General features: G+C 41.0%; 1 protein-coding gene across 5 annotated transcripts in view; it reads left to right on the top strand.

Moving 5' to 3' along the window:
* dapk1 (death-associated protein kinase 1) overlaps nucleotides 1-13,514 on the top strand; it is a 198,253-nt gene extending 184,739 nt beyond the window's left edge. For all 5 annotated transcript variants that reach the window (XM_080188807.1, XM_080188809.1, XM_080188808.1 and 2 more), the window contains exon 26: nucleotides 11,292-13,514. In XM_080188807.1, coding sequence (XP_080044933.1) covers nucleotides 11,292-12,530 — 1,239 coding nt within the window. In that variant the 3' untranslated portion in view covers nucleotides 12,531-13,514. The remainder of the gene's footprint in view (nucleotides 1-11,291) is intronic.
* The last annotated feature ends 1,972 nt before the right edge of the window (nucleotides 13,515-15,486 follow it).

Genomic DNA, 15,486 nt, shown 5'->3' with positions numbered 1-15,486 from the left:
CAGCATGTTCTTCCTTGGTAAAGACAAACACAATATACTCACTTTAACACATTAGCCTCTGCCTCCATGTGTACATCCCTTTTTGAGTCCCTAATCAGCCCCAGTCCTACTTTTTATCCTGTTGCTTTTCATATGCCAATAGAAGACATTTAGATTCCTTTTCACGTTAACTTGCAGCATCTTCTCGTACTGTCTCTTTGCCTTTCAAATTTCTTTTTTTTTCACTTCCCTTCTAAACTGTCTATTTTCAGCCTGTGTTTCACTTGAGCCATTATCCTGACATCTGTCATGCACATTTCTTACCACCTTCATCCTATTCATTGGTCATAAAATCCCGCCCAAGGCCAGCAGGGAATTCCATTCTGCAAGCCGTAGACGCCCCGATTCCAGTAAAATTACAGCCTCTATCTCTCTTGCCGTCTAGGGATCTTTGGCATTGTTGCTGTATCTTTTACCCTCTTGGGAATGTCCCTTGCCTGTACTCAAACCATCTCTTTGAGGGCAGCCTCTTATTCCATTACGGTATTGCCAACCTTTGATTCCAATTTACTGGAGACAAATCCAACTGCACTTGAATTCTGCCTCCTCAAATGATGATCACAAAAATGTTCCCCTCCTGACACTTGATCCACTAGACCTCCCTTGTTCCACAGAATCCAATCCAACAATGCCTTTTTCCTCATTGGTTGGAAACATACTGATCAATAAAGGTCTCTGAACATGCCTCAGAAATATTTTCCCCTCTGTGCCCTTGACAATGTTACTATTCGGTCCATATTAGCCTAATTGAAGTTTCTCATAATCGTTACTCTTTTTGGTTCTTTTTCCTCTCTCTAAATTTTCTCCACCATTTTGATTTGATTTATTATTGTCACACGTATTAGCATTTTTATAAATATATAAAAAGGAAGAGGCTGGCTAGGGTGAACGTTGGTCCCTTAGAGGATGAGAAGGGGAACTTAGTGGTAGGGGATGGGGATATGGCTGAGGTCCTGAATAACTTTTTTGTTTCTGTCTTCACGGAGGAGGACGTGAATAATTTGTCGGGTGTTAGAGATGGAAAGGTGGTAGGACTGGAGGGTCTTAATGACATTACTGTTACTAGAGAGGCGGTGCTCGACAGACTGGAGGGACTGATTGTGGACAAGTCCCCAGGACCGGATGGAATGCATCCGAGGGTTCTGAAAGAAATGGCGGAGGTGATAGTGGATGCCTTGGTGGTTATTTTCCAGACGTCGCTGGATTCCGGGGAAGTGCCGGAAGATTGGAAAACGGCTAATGTTACGCCGTTGTTTAAGAAGGGTGCCAGGCAAAAGGCAGGGAATTATAGGCCGGTTAGTTTAACATCTGTTGTAGGTAAAATGTTAGAATCCGTCATCAAGGAGGAAATAGCGAGGCATCTTGAGAGGAATTGCTTGATAGAGCAGACGCAGCACGGTTTCGTTAAAGGGAAGTCGTGTCTGACAAATTTACTGGAGTTCTATGAGGATGTGTCCAGGGCGGTGGATAGAGGAGAGCCGGTGGATGTGGTCTTTCTGGATTTTCAGAAGGCGTTTGACAAGGTACCTCACAGGAGGTTATTGCAGAAGGTCAGGGGACATGGAGTTGGGGGTAGGGTGTTAGCGTGGATAGAGGATTGGTTGTCAAATAGGAGGCAGAGAGTGGGGGTCAATGGGTGCTATTCGGATTGGCGGATGGTGACTAGTGGAGTGCCTCAGGGGTCAGTGCTGGGGCCTCAGCTATTTACCATTTATATAGATGATCTGGAGGAGGGAACCGAGTGTAGGGTGTCGAAATTTGCTGATGACACCAAGATTGGAGGAAAGGCAAATTGTGCGGAGGGTGTGGAGAGTCTACAGAAGGATCTAGATAGGCTGGGCGAATGGGCCAGGAAATGGCAAATGGAATTTAATGTTGGCAAGTGCGAGGTGGTCCACTTTGGTAGGAATAATGGTAGGAAGGATTATTACTTACGTGGCGAAAAACTGCAGCAGGCGACGGTGCAGAGGGACCTTGGGGTCCTTGTGCATGAGTCGCAAAAACCCAGCTTGCAGGTGCAGCAGGTGGTCAGGAAGGCGAATGGGATGCTGGCCTTCATAGTGAGGGGGATTGAATATAAAAATAGGGAGGTCTTGCTGCGGTTGTATAGGGCATTGGTGAGGCCGCAGCTGGAGTACTGTGTGCAGTTTTGGGTGCCGTACTTACGCAAGGATATTTTGGCCTTGGAGGGAGTGCAGAGGAGGTTTACTAGGCTGATACCGGAGTTGAGGGGGTTGAGCTATGAGGAGAGGCTGAATAAACTAGGCTTGTACTCGTTGGAGTTTAGAAGAATGAGGGGAGATCTCATTGAGACGTATAAGATGATGAATGGGATGGATAGGATAGAGGTGGAGAGACTCTTCCTGCTCAGAAAGGATAGTAGGACTAGGGGGCACAGCCTCAAGATAAAGGGGGGGCGGTTTAGAACGGAGTTGAGGAGGAACTTCTTCACTCAAAGGGTGGTGAATCTCTGGAATTCTCTGCCCGTTGAAGTGGTGGAGGCTACCTCGCTAAATATTTTTAAGACGCGGGTCGATGGGTTTTTGATAAGAGAGGGGATTAAGGGTTATGGGGAGAGGGCGGGAATGTGGAACTGAGACACGACAGATCAGCCATGATCTTATTGAATGGCGGGGCAGGCTCGAAGGGCTAGATGGCCTACTCCTGCTCCTATTTCTTATGTTCTTATACAATGAAAAGTATTGTCTCTTTCACACTATATAGTCAAAGCATACTGCCCAGAGAGAAGCAAAGGAGTGCAGAATGTAGTGTTACAGTCATAGCTAGGGTGTAGAGAAAGATCAATTTAGTGCGAGGTAAGTCCATTCAGAAGGCCGATGGCAGCATGAAATAAGCTGTTCTTGAGTTGGTTGGTATGTAATCTCGGACCTTTTCATTCCCAATATTCTGCAGACTTTAGAATACATCCAACAGTGTAATGGCACCTTCATTGTTTCTTAACTCTAACCAAATATATTTTGTCCTTGACCTCTCCAAGTCATCCACTCTCTATTGCTATGATATTATTAATCAATACTTCCACCTCTCCTATTTTCTTTTCTTCTCCGTTCTTTTTTCCTGAATATACTCTATCCAAGAATGCTTAAATAAAGTTTACTTGTTAGTCACAGGTAAGTCTTACATTAACACTGCAATGAAGTTGCTGTGAAATTCCCGTAGTCACCACAGTCCAGAACCTGTTCGGACCAATGCAGCTGACCAGCGCATCTTTCAGACTGCAGGAGGAAACCCAGTAAGAAGTCTCGCAACACCAGGTTAAAGTCCAACAGGTTTATTTGATGGCATAAGCCACAGATTTGCAGAGCACTGCCCCTTCATCAGGTGAATGGGAGTTGTGTTCACAAACAGGGCATATATAGATACAAACTCAATTTACAAGATGATAGTTGGAATGCGAGTCTTTACAGGTAATCAAGTCTTAAAGATACAGACAGTGTGAGTGGAGAGAGGGTTAAGCACAAGTGAAAGAGATGTGTATTGTCTCCGGCCAGGACAGTTAGTGAGATTTTGCAAGAGGAAACCCGCACAGACACAGGGAGAATGTGCAAACTCCACACAGACAGTGACCCAAGCCAGGAATGGAACCCTGGTCCCTGGCACTGTGAAGCAGCAGTGCTAACCTCTCATCTACTCCTGCCCTTTATGGAATCAAGTCTCCATTATTGTATTCCCATGTGGCTATGGTTGTTTGCACCACATAATTTTCCTAGTCTTTGGTTGGTCCTACTATTATCCTTTGTTAACAACAGTTGGAGATTAATTTTCAGGGCTGAGATGATAATTGTGGTTTTGCTGCATTTCTGCCATTTTCAAAACACCATTACTGACCTGGCAACAATATGTGTTTATAGTCAATAGATTGTTTGAACAATTTAAAATGCAGGAATCACTCAAACAATTAAACATGAACTGCCCTTGGGCTACAGAATAGTGAGATTCATTGTATACTCTAGCTGGAAGTAAGTTGACTAATTCCATTATTGGTGTAGGGTGGATGGCTGCTCAGGAGCACTTTAGATGAGTGCCATACTTCAGATTTGCATCAAAGCAAATTTAAAGCAAAAAATTGCCATTCAGTTGATGTATTTGTGGACTCAGTGGTGGCGGGAGGGAGGTGCGAGATGGTCACAGTGCTTCCCATTCACTACCATCAAATTATGAAACACAACCTCTTGGATCAAGATACAAGGAGCTTACCAGACAGTGAACTGAGTGTGCTAGACAGCTACATTTACAGTTTGGATTGCTGAAAATGCTCTTGTGCAAAAATCTGGGCTTTGTGTCACTTTGATTTCATAAAACCTGGTCCAAATATCCCAGTATCCTGAGAAATGAATGTGTCATTGCCTTGAGACTGATCTACTGTCTTGTGCTCTTTTCTGCATTGGAATAATGGGAGTGTCAGCATGCTGACTAATTCAAAAGAAAAGTGGTGCTGCAAAAATTCTGAAGTTAATTATTAACTGCATCTTTAGTCAATCTCAGCTAACCACAAACAACAGTTCGCAATCCATTAGTCTTGCAATGTTACTGCTGTAAATAACAAAAGCAGAACTTTGAGATATGGGAGCAGGGTAGGTAAGCACGGTTAGAACTGTTTACCTTTTGTGGACAATGAACACCAACAGGGCTAGCTGGGTTAGTGACTAACCCAAGAGTTTGTTATTCTTTGGATTGTAACTGATATATTTTGATGTATCACAAAATATTTTTCCATACCATACCTAGTCTTACAAAGTTAGTTTTACAAGAAAATTGTAATTGTGGATTATTGTAAGTGAATTTTAACATGGATTTCACAGATTGAAAGTAAGTGTTTTGAGTTGATTATTGAAGAGCATTAGCAGTAGTACATTGCTGGTTTGCACTGGTTACTGAGAAGTTTGGAGATCCCAGACCCAATGTAAATAAAATGTGATCATTTACATCTTGTAAACTGCCATCTGCTTATTCTGAACAATGTGCCTGTGTAGGCGGTGGTTTTACTTGTGCGTTCTTATAACACAGTGTCGCTTGATGCATGCACAACATGCTGCCAGTAGAAGCTACCTCACTAGAATTTAAATGACAATTCTACGTACTTCAGAATGAAGAGATGAGTCTGAGATTGCACCAAAGAATGTTACAACATTTAGTTTTATATGCATCATAACTTTTGTATGGCCTGTATTAAGCACATAGAACCACAAAAATGAAACACTCAGCACATGTTGGATCATAACAGGTCACCAATAGATGTAGCCAGATGTGATTGCACCAACTAAAATAAAAAGGTAAGTTACAGGTCTCAAATGCAACTCTAAAACTTTACGTTCAATATTTCTTTTTGTTAATCTGAAGCACAATAAGGAACTGATCAGTCACTCCTTATTTATAATTCAACCAATAACTTGAGTCTGTACAGCATTTTTAATGTAGAAAAATTTCTTAATCCACTCAATGTGTTCAGAAAAAAAAATCAAAACCAAGAAGGAAATATGAGTAAGGATGTAGTCAAAAAGGTAACTTTTGAGACCATTGGAGTAGGGAAAAAATGAGGCAATAGAAAGGCATGGTGACACAGTGGTTAGCACTGCTGCCTCACGGCGCCAGGAACCCAGGTTCGATTCCAGCCTTGGGTCACTGTGCGGAGTTTGCACTTTCTCCCCATGTCTATGTGGGTTTTCTCCGGGTGTTCCAGTTTTCTCCCACAGTCCAAAGATGTGCGGGTTAAGTGGGTTGGCCGTGCTAAATTGACCTAGTGTCAGGGGGACTAGCAGGTTGAATGTTTGGGGTTATGGGAATAGAGCCTGGTTATAGGAATAGAGGCTGTTGTTGGTGCAGGCTCAATGGGCCAAATGGTGTCCTTCAGTACTGTTGGGATTCTGTGAAGCAAGAGAGGTCATTTCAGAGCTTAGGTTCTAGATGGCTGAAAGCACAGCTGTAACTGATGGGGCAAAGGGACTGAGGTATAAACAAGACCAGAGTTGAAGGAATGCAGAGTCATCAGAGCGTTGTGGAGCAGGAGGAGGTAACAGATTGGGAAGGGTGGGATCATAATTGGAATTGAAGAATATGATAAAAATTTTAAAATTTGAGATGTTAGGAAGACATCTTTAATCATTGAGCAAATGTGAAGGATGGGATTTGGTGCGGGAAAGGATCCTGGCACCAGAGTTCAATGAATTGAAGTTTCTGGCAACATCACCAATAACCTTTGAAACTCGAGAGTACAAACCAAGTGAAAGCAACCTCTTCTCATAAAAGTCCTGGCAACATTTTATGTATCTGCACTGTGATGTTTCCTGGGTCAGTACATCTTTTCTGAGCTGTGGTGTCCAGAGCTGAATGCAGTACTCCAGATGGGATATGACCAAGGCTCTACTACTGAAGCATTATATCTCTTATGATACACTTCTTTTGATTTGCTTCTAATACCTCTACACTAGCCACTAGAGATTTCTATACACGGACACCTAGATCCCTTTGCTGCTCCAGAGCTCCTAAAATCTCACCATTAAGAACATGTTTTGACTTGTTTTTCTTGGATTCAAAGTGGATAACTTAACAATTCCCCACATTGAACTCCATTGACGTACTCTTTTAGTCTGTCTGTATCCTTTTTAACTTGTTACCCTAATCCTTAGAGAACTCGAACACTAAGGAGGCAGGAGGAGAGGCCATTGCTGTGTCTACGATTTGATAGGTAAAAGTGAAATCTAGTGAGGGTAGATTCACCGATTAGGACATTGGTAGAAAGATGTTGGACGAGGATGGTGTGGTTGACAGTAAGAGAAAGATAGCGGCAATTGACAGTCACAAATGGTGTATTTTACGATTTTGATTTAGGTGGTTTCAGTGCTGTGGCAATTACATAAGCCTGATAAATAATATTTCCATATAAAACTTTTGACTGCATGTGTGCGTTTGCAGGCAAGATATAAAATTTCAGGAATGGCCCATATATCGTCATAGCTCAGTTGCTGGAAGGTATTTTCTCCTTCATCTGAAGACATGTGATTCATGCTATGAAGCACATGCTCTTTGCCCATTCTTCTTGTATGAGCCTGAGTATTGCAGCGTATGACTCTAGGGAATATTATAATTGAGTCCAATCCTGTCACCACACACAATCTAAGTAGGAATCACTGGACGTGATATCTATTGATCTCAAGTCAGGACAGCAGGGCTAGTGAAGGAGAAAGATGTGATAATATTGATTGCTATCTAATGTTGAACATTCTTTCTGAAAGGCTGTATGTTGTTTATAACATTGTCGACCTTACTGTACTGTCATGTAGCAATAAAGAAAACACATTTGTGTTGAAATGAGAATTATGATTTCTGATGAAGAATCTGCTTGAATAATATTTTAATTTCATAATTTAATCGTTGTCTAACTTTGAGTGGAATTTTCCTAAAAACTGTCAGTGTCAGGTTCTGACTGAAAACTGGCATGTTTCTCCACAGAAACACAGCCAAGTTTCATTCCAGATTTTCTGTCAAATGATAAGTAGGGGGTCTTCCTTTGTACTATTATTCTGGTGGCAAGGCTCAATCTCAATGTAATTAACGTGTCCCCAGTCAAGAGGACATCGGGACCTCGGGCAGACAAGGGAAGCATCCCCCAACCCAAGCTCCACGCATGCCCGCTCCACACATGCCCACTCCCAGCACTCAATAGTCCTGTCTGGGCATGAAACTGATTCCATTGCTGGCCGGGGAAGGGGTGGGGGGTGGTGTCGCAGGGAGGATCTTAAATTTTGCTGCCGCAAATCCTGTTATGGTTCTCTAGTGAGAGTTTGCAGCCATAGTGGATTTAGTGTTCATGGCAAACAGGCCTTGAGAATCGCAGCCAATATCTTACTACAATTTTATGTGTACCTCTACCCTATCCATCCCTTTTCCACAGAATAATAACTGGGAGAAAAAAATTCTCGTCATCTCCATCTAAGAAGGGAGACTTCTTATTTTTAAACTGTGTCCTCTTGTTCTCGTCTCTCACAAGTGGAAGCATTTTCCTGGTGTCCACTCTAACACATCCCCTCGTGATCTTAAGTGTTTCAATAAGATCACCTCTCATTGTGCTAAACTTCAAAGGATAAAGACCTATTCAATCTTCCTTCCTAAGATAAATACTTCATACCAGGGATGGGTTGATTGGACGTTCTTTGAAAAGTTTCTAACGCAATTATATCCTTTTTCAAATAAGGAAACCAAAATTGTTTACTCGTGCATTCTTTCCAAGGCTCCGTACAGCTGGAATAGAATAGTAGTAATTCCGATTTTAATATTCCATTCCCCTTACAATAGAGCTAGCATGCCATTACCTTCCTCATCATCTGCTCTGCCTGCATACTAACTTTTTGATTCATTATAATAAGACATCCAGATCTCTCTGTACCACCAAATTCTGCAGTCTCTCTCCCTCTAAATACTAAACCACTTCCCTATTCTACCTGCCTGGTAAAATACACAAGTTCACATTTTCCCATATCATACTCCAACTGCCAAGTTTTTGCCCACCCATTAAACCTGCTAGCTTGATGTCCCAGCAAATTTAACTACCATGTGTTCAGTTCCTTCGTCTAAGTTATTGATATAGATTATAAATAGTTGAGGCTCCAGCACTGATCCCAGTGGCCTGCATAAGTTACAACTTGCCAACCTTGCTCTCTGTTTTCCGGTAGCTAATCAATCTTTTACCCATGCTAATATGTTACCATTATACACCTTGAGTTCTTTCTTTGTGTGGTAACCTTTGATGTGGCACCTTCTCGAATGCTTTTTAGCTATCCAAGTATGTCATATCTGCAATTTCTTCTTTAACCACCATGCTTGTTAGTTCCTCAAAGAACTGTAAGTTGGTTAAACACTATCTTGCTTTCAAGAAACCATTTTGACTCTATCTGATCCTAAACATCCCATTTATAACCACCTTAATAATGGTTTCTTGCAATTTCCCTGTGACAAAAGTTGCCCTAACTGGCCTACAGTATTCTGTTTTCTGATTCCCTCCTTTCTTGAGTAAAAGTGTTATGTTTGCTATTTTCCAATCCATTGGAACTCTTCCAGAACCTAAGGACTTTTAGGAGATTATAATCAATATGTCTACTATCTCTGCAGCCACCAAGTGGTGTCACTTTCAGATGAGACATTAAACCATAAGGTGCAGTTTACCCTCTCAACTGGATGTAAATTTTCAAAGAAATTTCTCCTGATATTGTGGAAAATGTTTATTTCTTTTTGGGTAAATCAATACTAACAAAAACATTATTTGCGGGTGACACCTTCACATGTGCAAATTTGTACTGCATTTTTCAATATTATAACAGTGACTATATTTTCTAAGTGTTTCACAGACTGAAGCAAAAAAAGACTGTATAAAAGTAAGTTCTTCCCTTTCTTAAAATGTAATTGTCTCTTTATTTCCTGATGAAGTTGCAGTATTCAATTTGCTTTTTCAGTGAAATACATTGGTCAGCAGTTTTTTTACTCTGGTGTCTACTGTATAGAGTATCCTGCCTTTTGATTACTAAACTCAACACCTGTGAGCCCAAACAAAATCTACACTAAAGAAAATGTAATTTTTAAAGAATTCAGATGATTTGTTACAAACCACCAGGATTTCAGTTTTACAGTTTATCGCCTGAATGTCTCAGTGAGACCAGTGCCTTTTGATCAAATTCAGCTGTGCGTTTGATGACTTGCGTATATAATTGCATAATGTATTGCAAAAACAACTCCCACTTCTTGCAATACTGATACAGTTTTGTAACAAATGCCCTTGGTTATATATCTCTCTTCCTGTTGCATGTTGATATTTGGAACAAAATTAAATTGAAGGGTGTAGTTTGCAAGCTTGAACTAAAACACAAACCACAAGAACAGAGTTTCTCTTTGAAGGAATGCAGCTGTCTTGAATTTACAGATGCATTGCAAGGTATTCAGACAACAACTTGCCGATGACCGATGATCTGGAGATTATTATGGTGGTAAGCTCCAAATATGGGTGTCAGTTAGCTCAGTTGGCTGGATGCCAGGGTACTGAATAATGCCAAGGGTGCAGGTTCAACCCTCATACTGGCACTGATAGTTTGTGGAGGTCTGTCTCCTTACCTTTATTATGAAAAAGCAAACTGAACACTGGATGAATGCATAGCTATACATTATTGGATTAGGGAGAAGGAACAGAGGTGCCATTAGAAATGACCTCCCGTAACAAGAGGGAGGTCCCACCAATTCCTCAGCCCAAGAATTACCATTCAAAAACAGTTTTGCCCAAGTGAGAAGGCAGACTGGCCTTTCACCACACTTGATACTGAATAGTTCCCCTCAACATTTATGACCAATTGTGTGTGTCTCTCTCTCTTTCATGGATTTTTCTTCTATACACTATTCTGAACAGGCCATGTATTTAAAAAAAAAAGCAAGCTTCATCTTGGCATATGAGTGGGTACCACTTGTTTGTTGAAAGCATCAATTATTCAATTTTTCCTTCACTTTTTCCCCCTCAGAACCTAAGCATGTTGACTCCTCTTTGGTACCTTTCATTATCTTAAATTAAATATGCTTCATATGCAAGTCACAGTAGGGGAAGTTGGGATCTGACTGAGCTCTGGGGATGCGGGGGGGCAGTGGAATGTAATCCCAATCCTGTACCAGTCTGATTGTTTCCTTACTGTTTACATAAAGGTCATTTTCCAGCAGGAATTTTGTCTTGCTGTCTTTGTAGCCCAAGGGATGCTGAGGACAAATCATCACTTTGTATTAGTGCTGGAACTCAGGACCTTCAGCTCTTTATGGTTGTTTGATGCTGACTTTGTTCAATTGAATCTCTGGGGAAAGCTAATTAAACTATGTTTAAATCAAAATAGTAAAGTGGGTAAGTTTAGAAAATATGAAGAATTACTTTGCATTCAGAAAATGTTTTTTGCATCATCAGAGTATCCCACAGTTGTTTGTATCCAATTAATTACGTTTTAAGTATAATCAGTGTTATGTAATTTAAGTGAATAGTTATGTACAATGTCAATAGTAACACAAGTAAAATCACCTTGTCTTAACATATTTGAAATTGTACATTCTTCCAGTCAATTGATTTTGGTTGAGATACATCCTTGCTCCTTGGTAACAGATTTAAACTGAAAATAAGTGTTACACCCAAATAATTGAAATGATTTATTACTGAAGCTACGAGTAATTATTTCCAATCCATTTATAATCTCCCCTCAATGTCCTTTGCCACACAGATCAATATTTTACAAAGTGAAACTATCCAAGACGTGGTGCTCCTGGACCCTCGGTGGCTTTGCACCAATGTACTCGGAAGACTTTTGTCCAACGAGAATCAAAAGGCTTTGCACCACTACAGGGGTCGGTACACAATAGATGACATCCTGCGCCTGGTATCCGAGAAGGATGTGGAGGAGCTGTTGCAAATTCTAGATGCAATGGACATCTGTGCTCGGGACTTAACGAGTGGATCAATGGTAGATATTCCTGCTTTAATTAAAGTGGATGGTCTACACAGATCCTGGACTGATGAAGATGATGAAATGATGGTTTATGGTGGGGTCCGCTTTGTGCCTGTTGAACACCATACCCCATATCCTTGTGGCATTTTCCACAAAGTGCAGGTAAACCTCTGCAGATGGATACATCAGCAGAACTCCGAAGGAGAGCTAGATGTAAGGTTATGGACCAATGGGTCAAAAATATCCAACAAAGGAACGGAAGTCTTGGTGTTGCTGGTCAACCATGGGCAGGGTGTGGAGGTACAAGTGAGAGGATCAGAAACCGAAAAAATAAGATGTTTCATGTTTCTGGATTCCATTTGTAGTGTTATTGATAATCTATTGGCGACTACTTTGCCTGGAATCCTAACCGTCAAGCATTACTTGAGCCCCCAGCAGCTTAGGGAGCACAGTGAACTTGTTATGGTTTATCAGCCTAGAGACTTCTTCAGAGCCCAAGCTCAAAAAGAGACTTCACTCACCAATACCATAGGGGGCTACAAAGAGAATTTTAGTAGCATTCTGTGCTTTGGTTGCCTCGATGTCTATTCCCAGGGTCACCTAGGAATGGATATTCCAGTATCCGAACTGAATCTTCTTGCAAGAAGGAAACTTAGCCGCCTACTGGACCCGCCGGATCCCATGGGCAAAGACTGGTGCCTTTTGGCTACAAACTTAGGACTTGATGATCTTGTTGCAAAACTCAATGCTCAAAATGGAACTTTAAAAGAAGGGAAACTTTCTACAAGTCCAACTGGTGCTGTATTGACTGAGTGGGCAGCCTCACCAGAGAACTCTGTGGGCCTTTTAATGTCAAAACTAAGAGGACTGGGCCGTCGGGATGCTGCAGACTTTCTTTTAAAGGCCTCAGCTGTTTTCAAAGTTAATTTAGATGCCAATGGACATGAAACCTACATATCCAGTTGCAATGGGGGAACATCTTATAATTCAATCAGCTCAGTAGTTTCAAGATAAAAAAAATACAAGTACTGTGAAGCTGGTGAGAGTGCAATTTTAACTGAATCCCTGACTTAATAAAATGCATTCATTGTGTACAGATAGTACTCAAGATAACTGTGTAACCTGCTTCCTTCAACAAGGAGACAATAGCAAAATGTACTGTTATACACGTAACATTTTTACTTCCACACTCTAGACCACGATTCCTTGGTACTTACTGTTTCAATGGATTATTTACTGCTTTCTGTAAGAGACAGAAGTTTTTAACAAAAAAAACAAATAGTTGCGATCTTAAATTGAAGCAGATTTGCCACTTATGCAGTTACACTTTACAAAGCTGCCGTGTGCAAGTTATCCGATTTGTAAGGAATATCTTCATCTCTTTGTAATGTCATTTGTGGAAGTAAGTTCAAAAGAAGCTGTCTGCAGGAATGTGAACTTTTTATAACATGTTTTTCACCATCTCAACCCATATACTCTCTCAATTTTCTATAATGGTGGGGAAAAGGCAAATATTTGTTTGCTATTGACAATATTAAATTTGATATGTAATGTCGACAACCAAATGCTAGTGCCTTTTTCAGGAAAGGGTTTCCTGTTGTAAGTAGACCAATATTTGTTAAAACCTTTACATAAGAATCTTCTACCTCCCCATTTCTCTCCTCTTGAGGACCATGCATATCATTTACCATACAAGACATTTGTACTTCCTTTTTGTATAGATTTTTCAATTTTGGTCAACTTCTATTCATATTGACGTGGTTTATCCACAGTTTAAAAGGGAACAGCGTTATGTGGTAGTTTCATGTGCATTGACAATAAAATAGTGATGTACAGTGAAATTTAATGGTGGGAATTTCTTCCATTTTCTGACCTTTTTGATCTGATGGGAAGCATGTAATTTTAACATTGCGACATTATCTACACAGTTACCTACTTGCTTTTTAGCGTAGTATTATAACATGAAGTATTTTTAATAAACAACTTGCTTATGAAATATTAATCTTTTTAAAAAACCAATTACTTTTTGCATTTTGAAAGTTACTTGTTACTTTTAACACTTTGAGAAACTAAAAACTGAGTAATTCAGTGGCACATATTTTTCAGGCACAACATATCAGGTGTGACATGGTGGCACAGTGGTTAGCACTGCTGCCTCACAGCTCTAGGGATCCGGTTTCAGTTCTGTCCTCGGGTCACTATCTGTGTGGAGTTTTCACATTCTCCCCACGTCTGCGTGGGTTTCCTCCAGGTGCTCCTGTTTCCTCCCACAGTTCAAAGATTGCGGATTAGGTTGATTGGCCATGCAAAATTGATCCCGGTGTCAGGGAGATTAGCAGAGTTACGGGAATAGGGCCTGGGTGGGACTGTGGTTGGTGCAGACTCGATGGGCCGAATGTCCTCCTTTTGCACTGTAGGTATTTTACGATTCTATTCTATGATTCTATGAACATGAGAGCTTAAGCTTCCAGCTTGGCAGAAGAGGGCACATTTGCTCATTTTGTGCCAGAGGTCCACTATCCAATATATTAGAAAAGGGTAACTAAGGCTTGTTCCTAGACAGTTAGGTCCCAGATTCAAACCCTGTTTGACATTTGCTTTGCAAAAGTGGGCTGTCATCCTCCTCTCCATTCTGATTACTTCCACCAATTTTGTACCCCCATCTCCTGACCACTTCTGGTGAGGCAGTAGCTCAAAATTGAAATCCTCCTCAGCAGTTAGCTGCCTGGAGATAGACTGCAGACATCAGCCTCGGCCTACCTGTTCCATTGCAGAGATCATTCCCTATGCATTTGTTCATGATACTTGCAATTATTTAGCCCCTTTCACATAGTTTTTAAAAATCCCAAGGCGTTTCACGGAAACTTTACCAAACAAAAGATTTGACCTCCTCATGTGATTCAGGGTATGAGGCAGAGGACCGAAAGCTAGTTGAAAAAGGGAAGCTTTGGGAGTGACTTAAATGAGGAGAGAGATAGGGCAGGGAGTTCTAGAGGTTGAGGCCTTTACGTCTGAAAACATGGCTGTCAATGATGGAATGATTAAGAAAGGAGATGCACTAAAGTCCAAAATTGAAGAACATGGAAATCTTGGAGGATTGTAAGACTGGAGGAGGTTATAGAGATGGGGAGGGATTTGAAAATAGGTATAGGAACACTCAGCTTGAGCCATTGTCAGACTGGAAGCCACTGTAGATCATTATAGAGGTGAAGAAGATTTGGTGAAAGTTCAGATACAAGCAACAATATGTTTGATGCGTTTACAAAGGGTGGAAGATGAGGCCACCGGGAGAGTGTTTAAAATCCAAGTCTAGAGGTATTAAAGACATGGATGAGGATTTCAGCAACAGCTGAACTGAGGATTGGAGTCAATGCAATGTTACAAAGATGGGAATAAGTGCCCTTGATGGTCAGAAGCCCTTCACAGGGTCAGATCCAACACCGAGATTGCAAATAATCTAATTTAACCTCAGTTCGCTGCCAGAGAATTGGTTGTTTTCTGTGGCTAAGGATCAGGAGAACTTTGGTCTTTCCAATACTTAGTTGGAAGACACTTCTGCTTATGGATGAGCCTGACAATTTAGAGACTGGTGCAGTTGAACTAGATACCATTAGTATACATATGAAACCTGACATGTTTCAGATGTTGTCACCAAGGGACAGAACATAAATGAGAAATAGAGGGGGCCAAGTATAGATGTTTGGTGGACTTTGGTGTGGAAACAGGAAGAAAAGCCATTATAGGTGAATCTCTGGCTATGACTGGAGTAGAACCAGCTGAGTTGAGCCCCACCCAGTTGGGCGATGGAGGAGAGGTATTGGATGAGGGTGGTCCAATCAACCATGTCAAGGCTGTAGGCAATAGAATACTACACTCAATTATTAAAAACCCTTTACATTAAAACGGCAATGCTGGAAATATATAGCCAGTTTATCAGTGAGAAAGCAACAGGCTAGAGTAAATTAGATGG

This window comes from Carcharhinus amblyrhynchos, chromosome 5, assembly GCF_965287045.1.
Source record: "Carcharhinus amblyrhynchos chromosome 5, sCarAmb.v2.hapA, whole genome shotgun sequence".
Classification (NCBI taxonomy): Eukaryota; Metazoa; Chordata; class Chondrichthyes; order Carcharhiniformes; family Carcharhinidae; genus Carcharhinus; species Carcharhinus amblyrhynchos.
The sequence above is the reverse complement of the archived record's forward strand: the minus strand, read 5'-3'. Positions and strand labels throughout refer to the sequence as shown.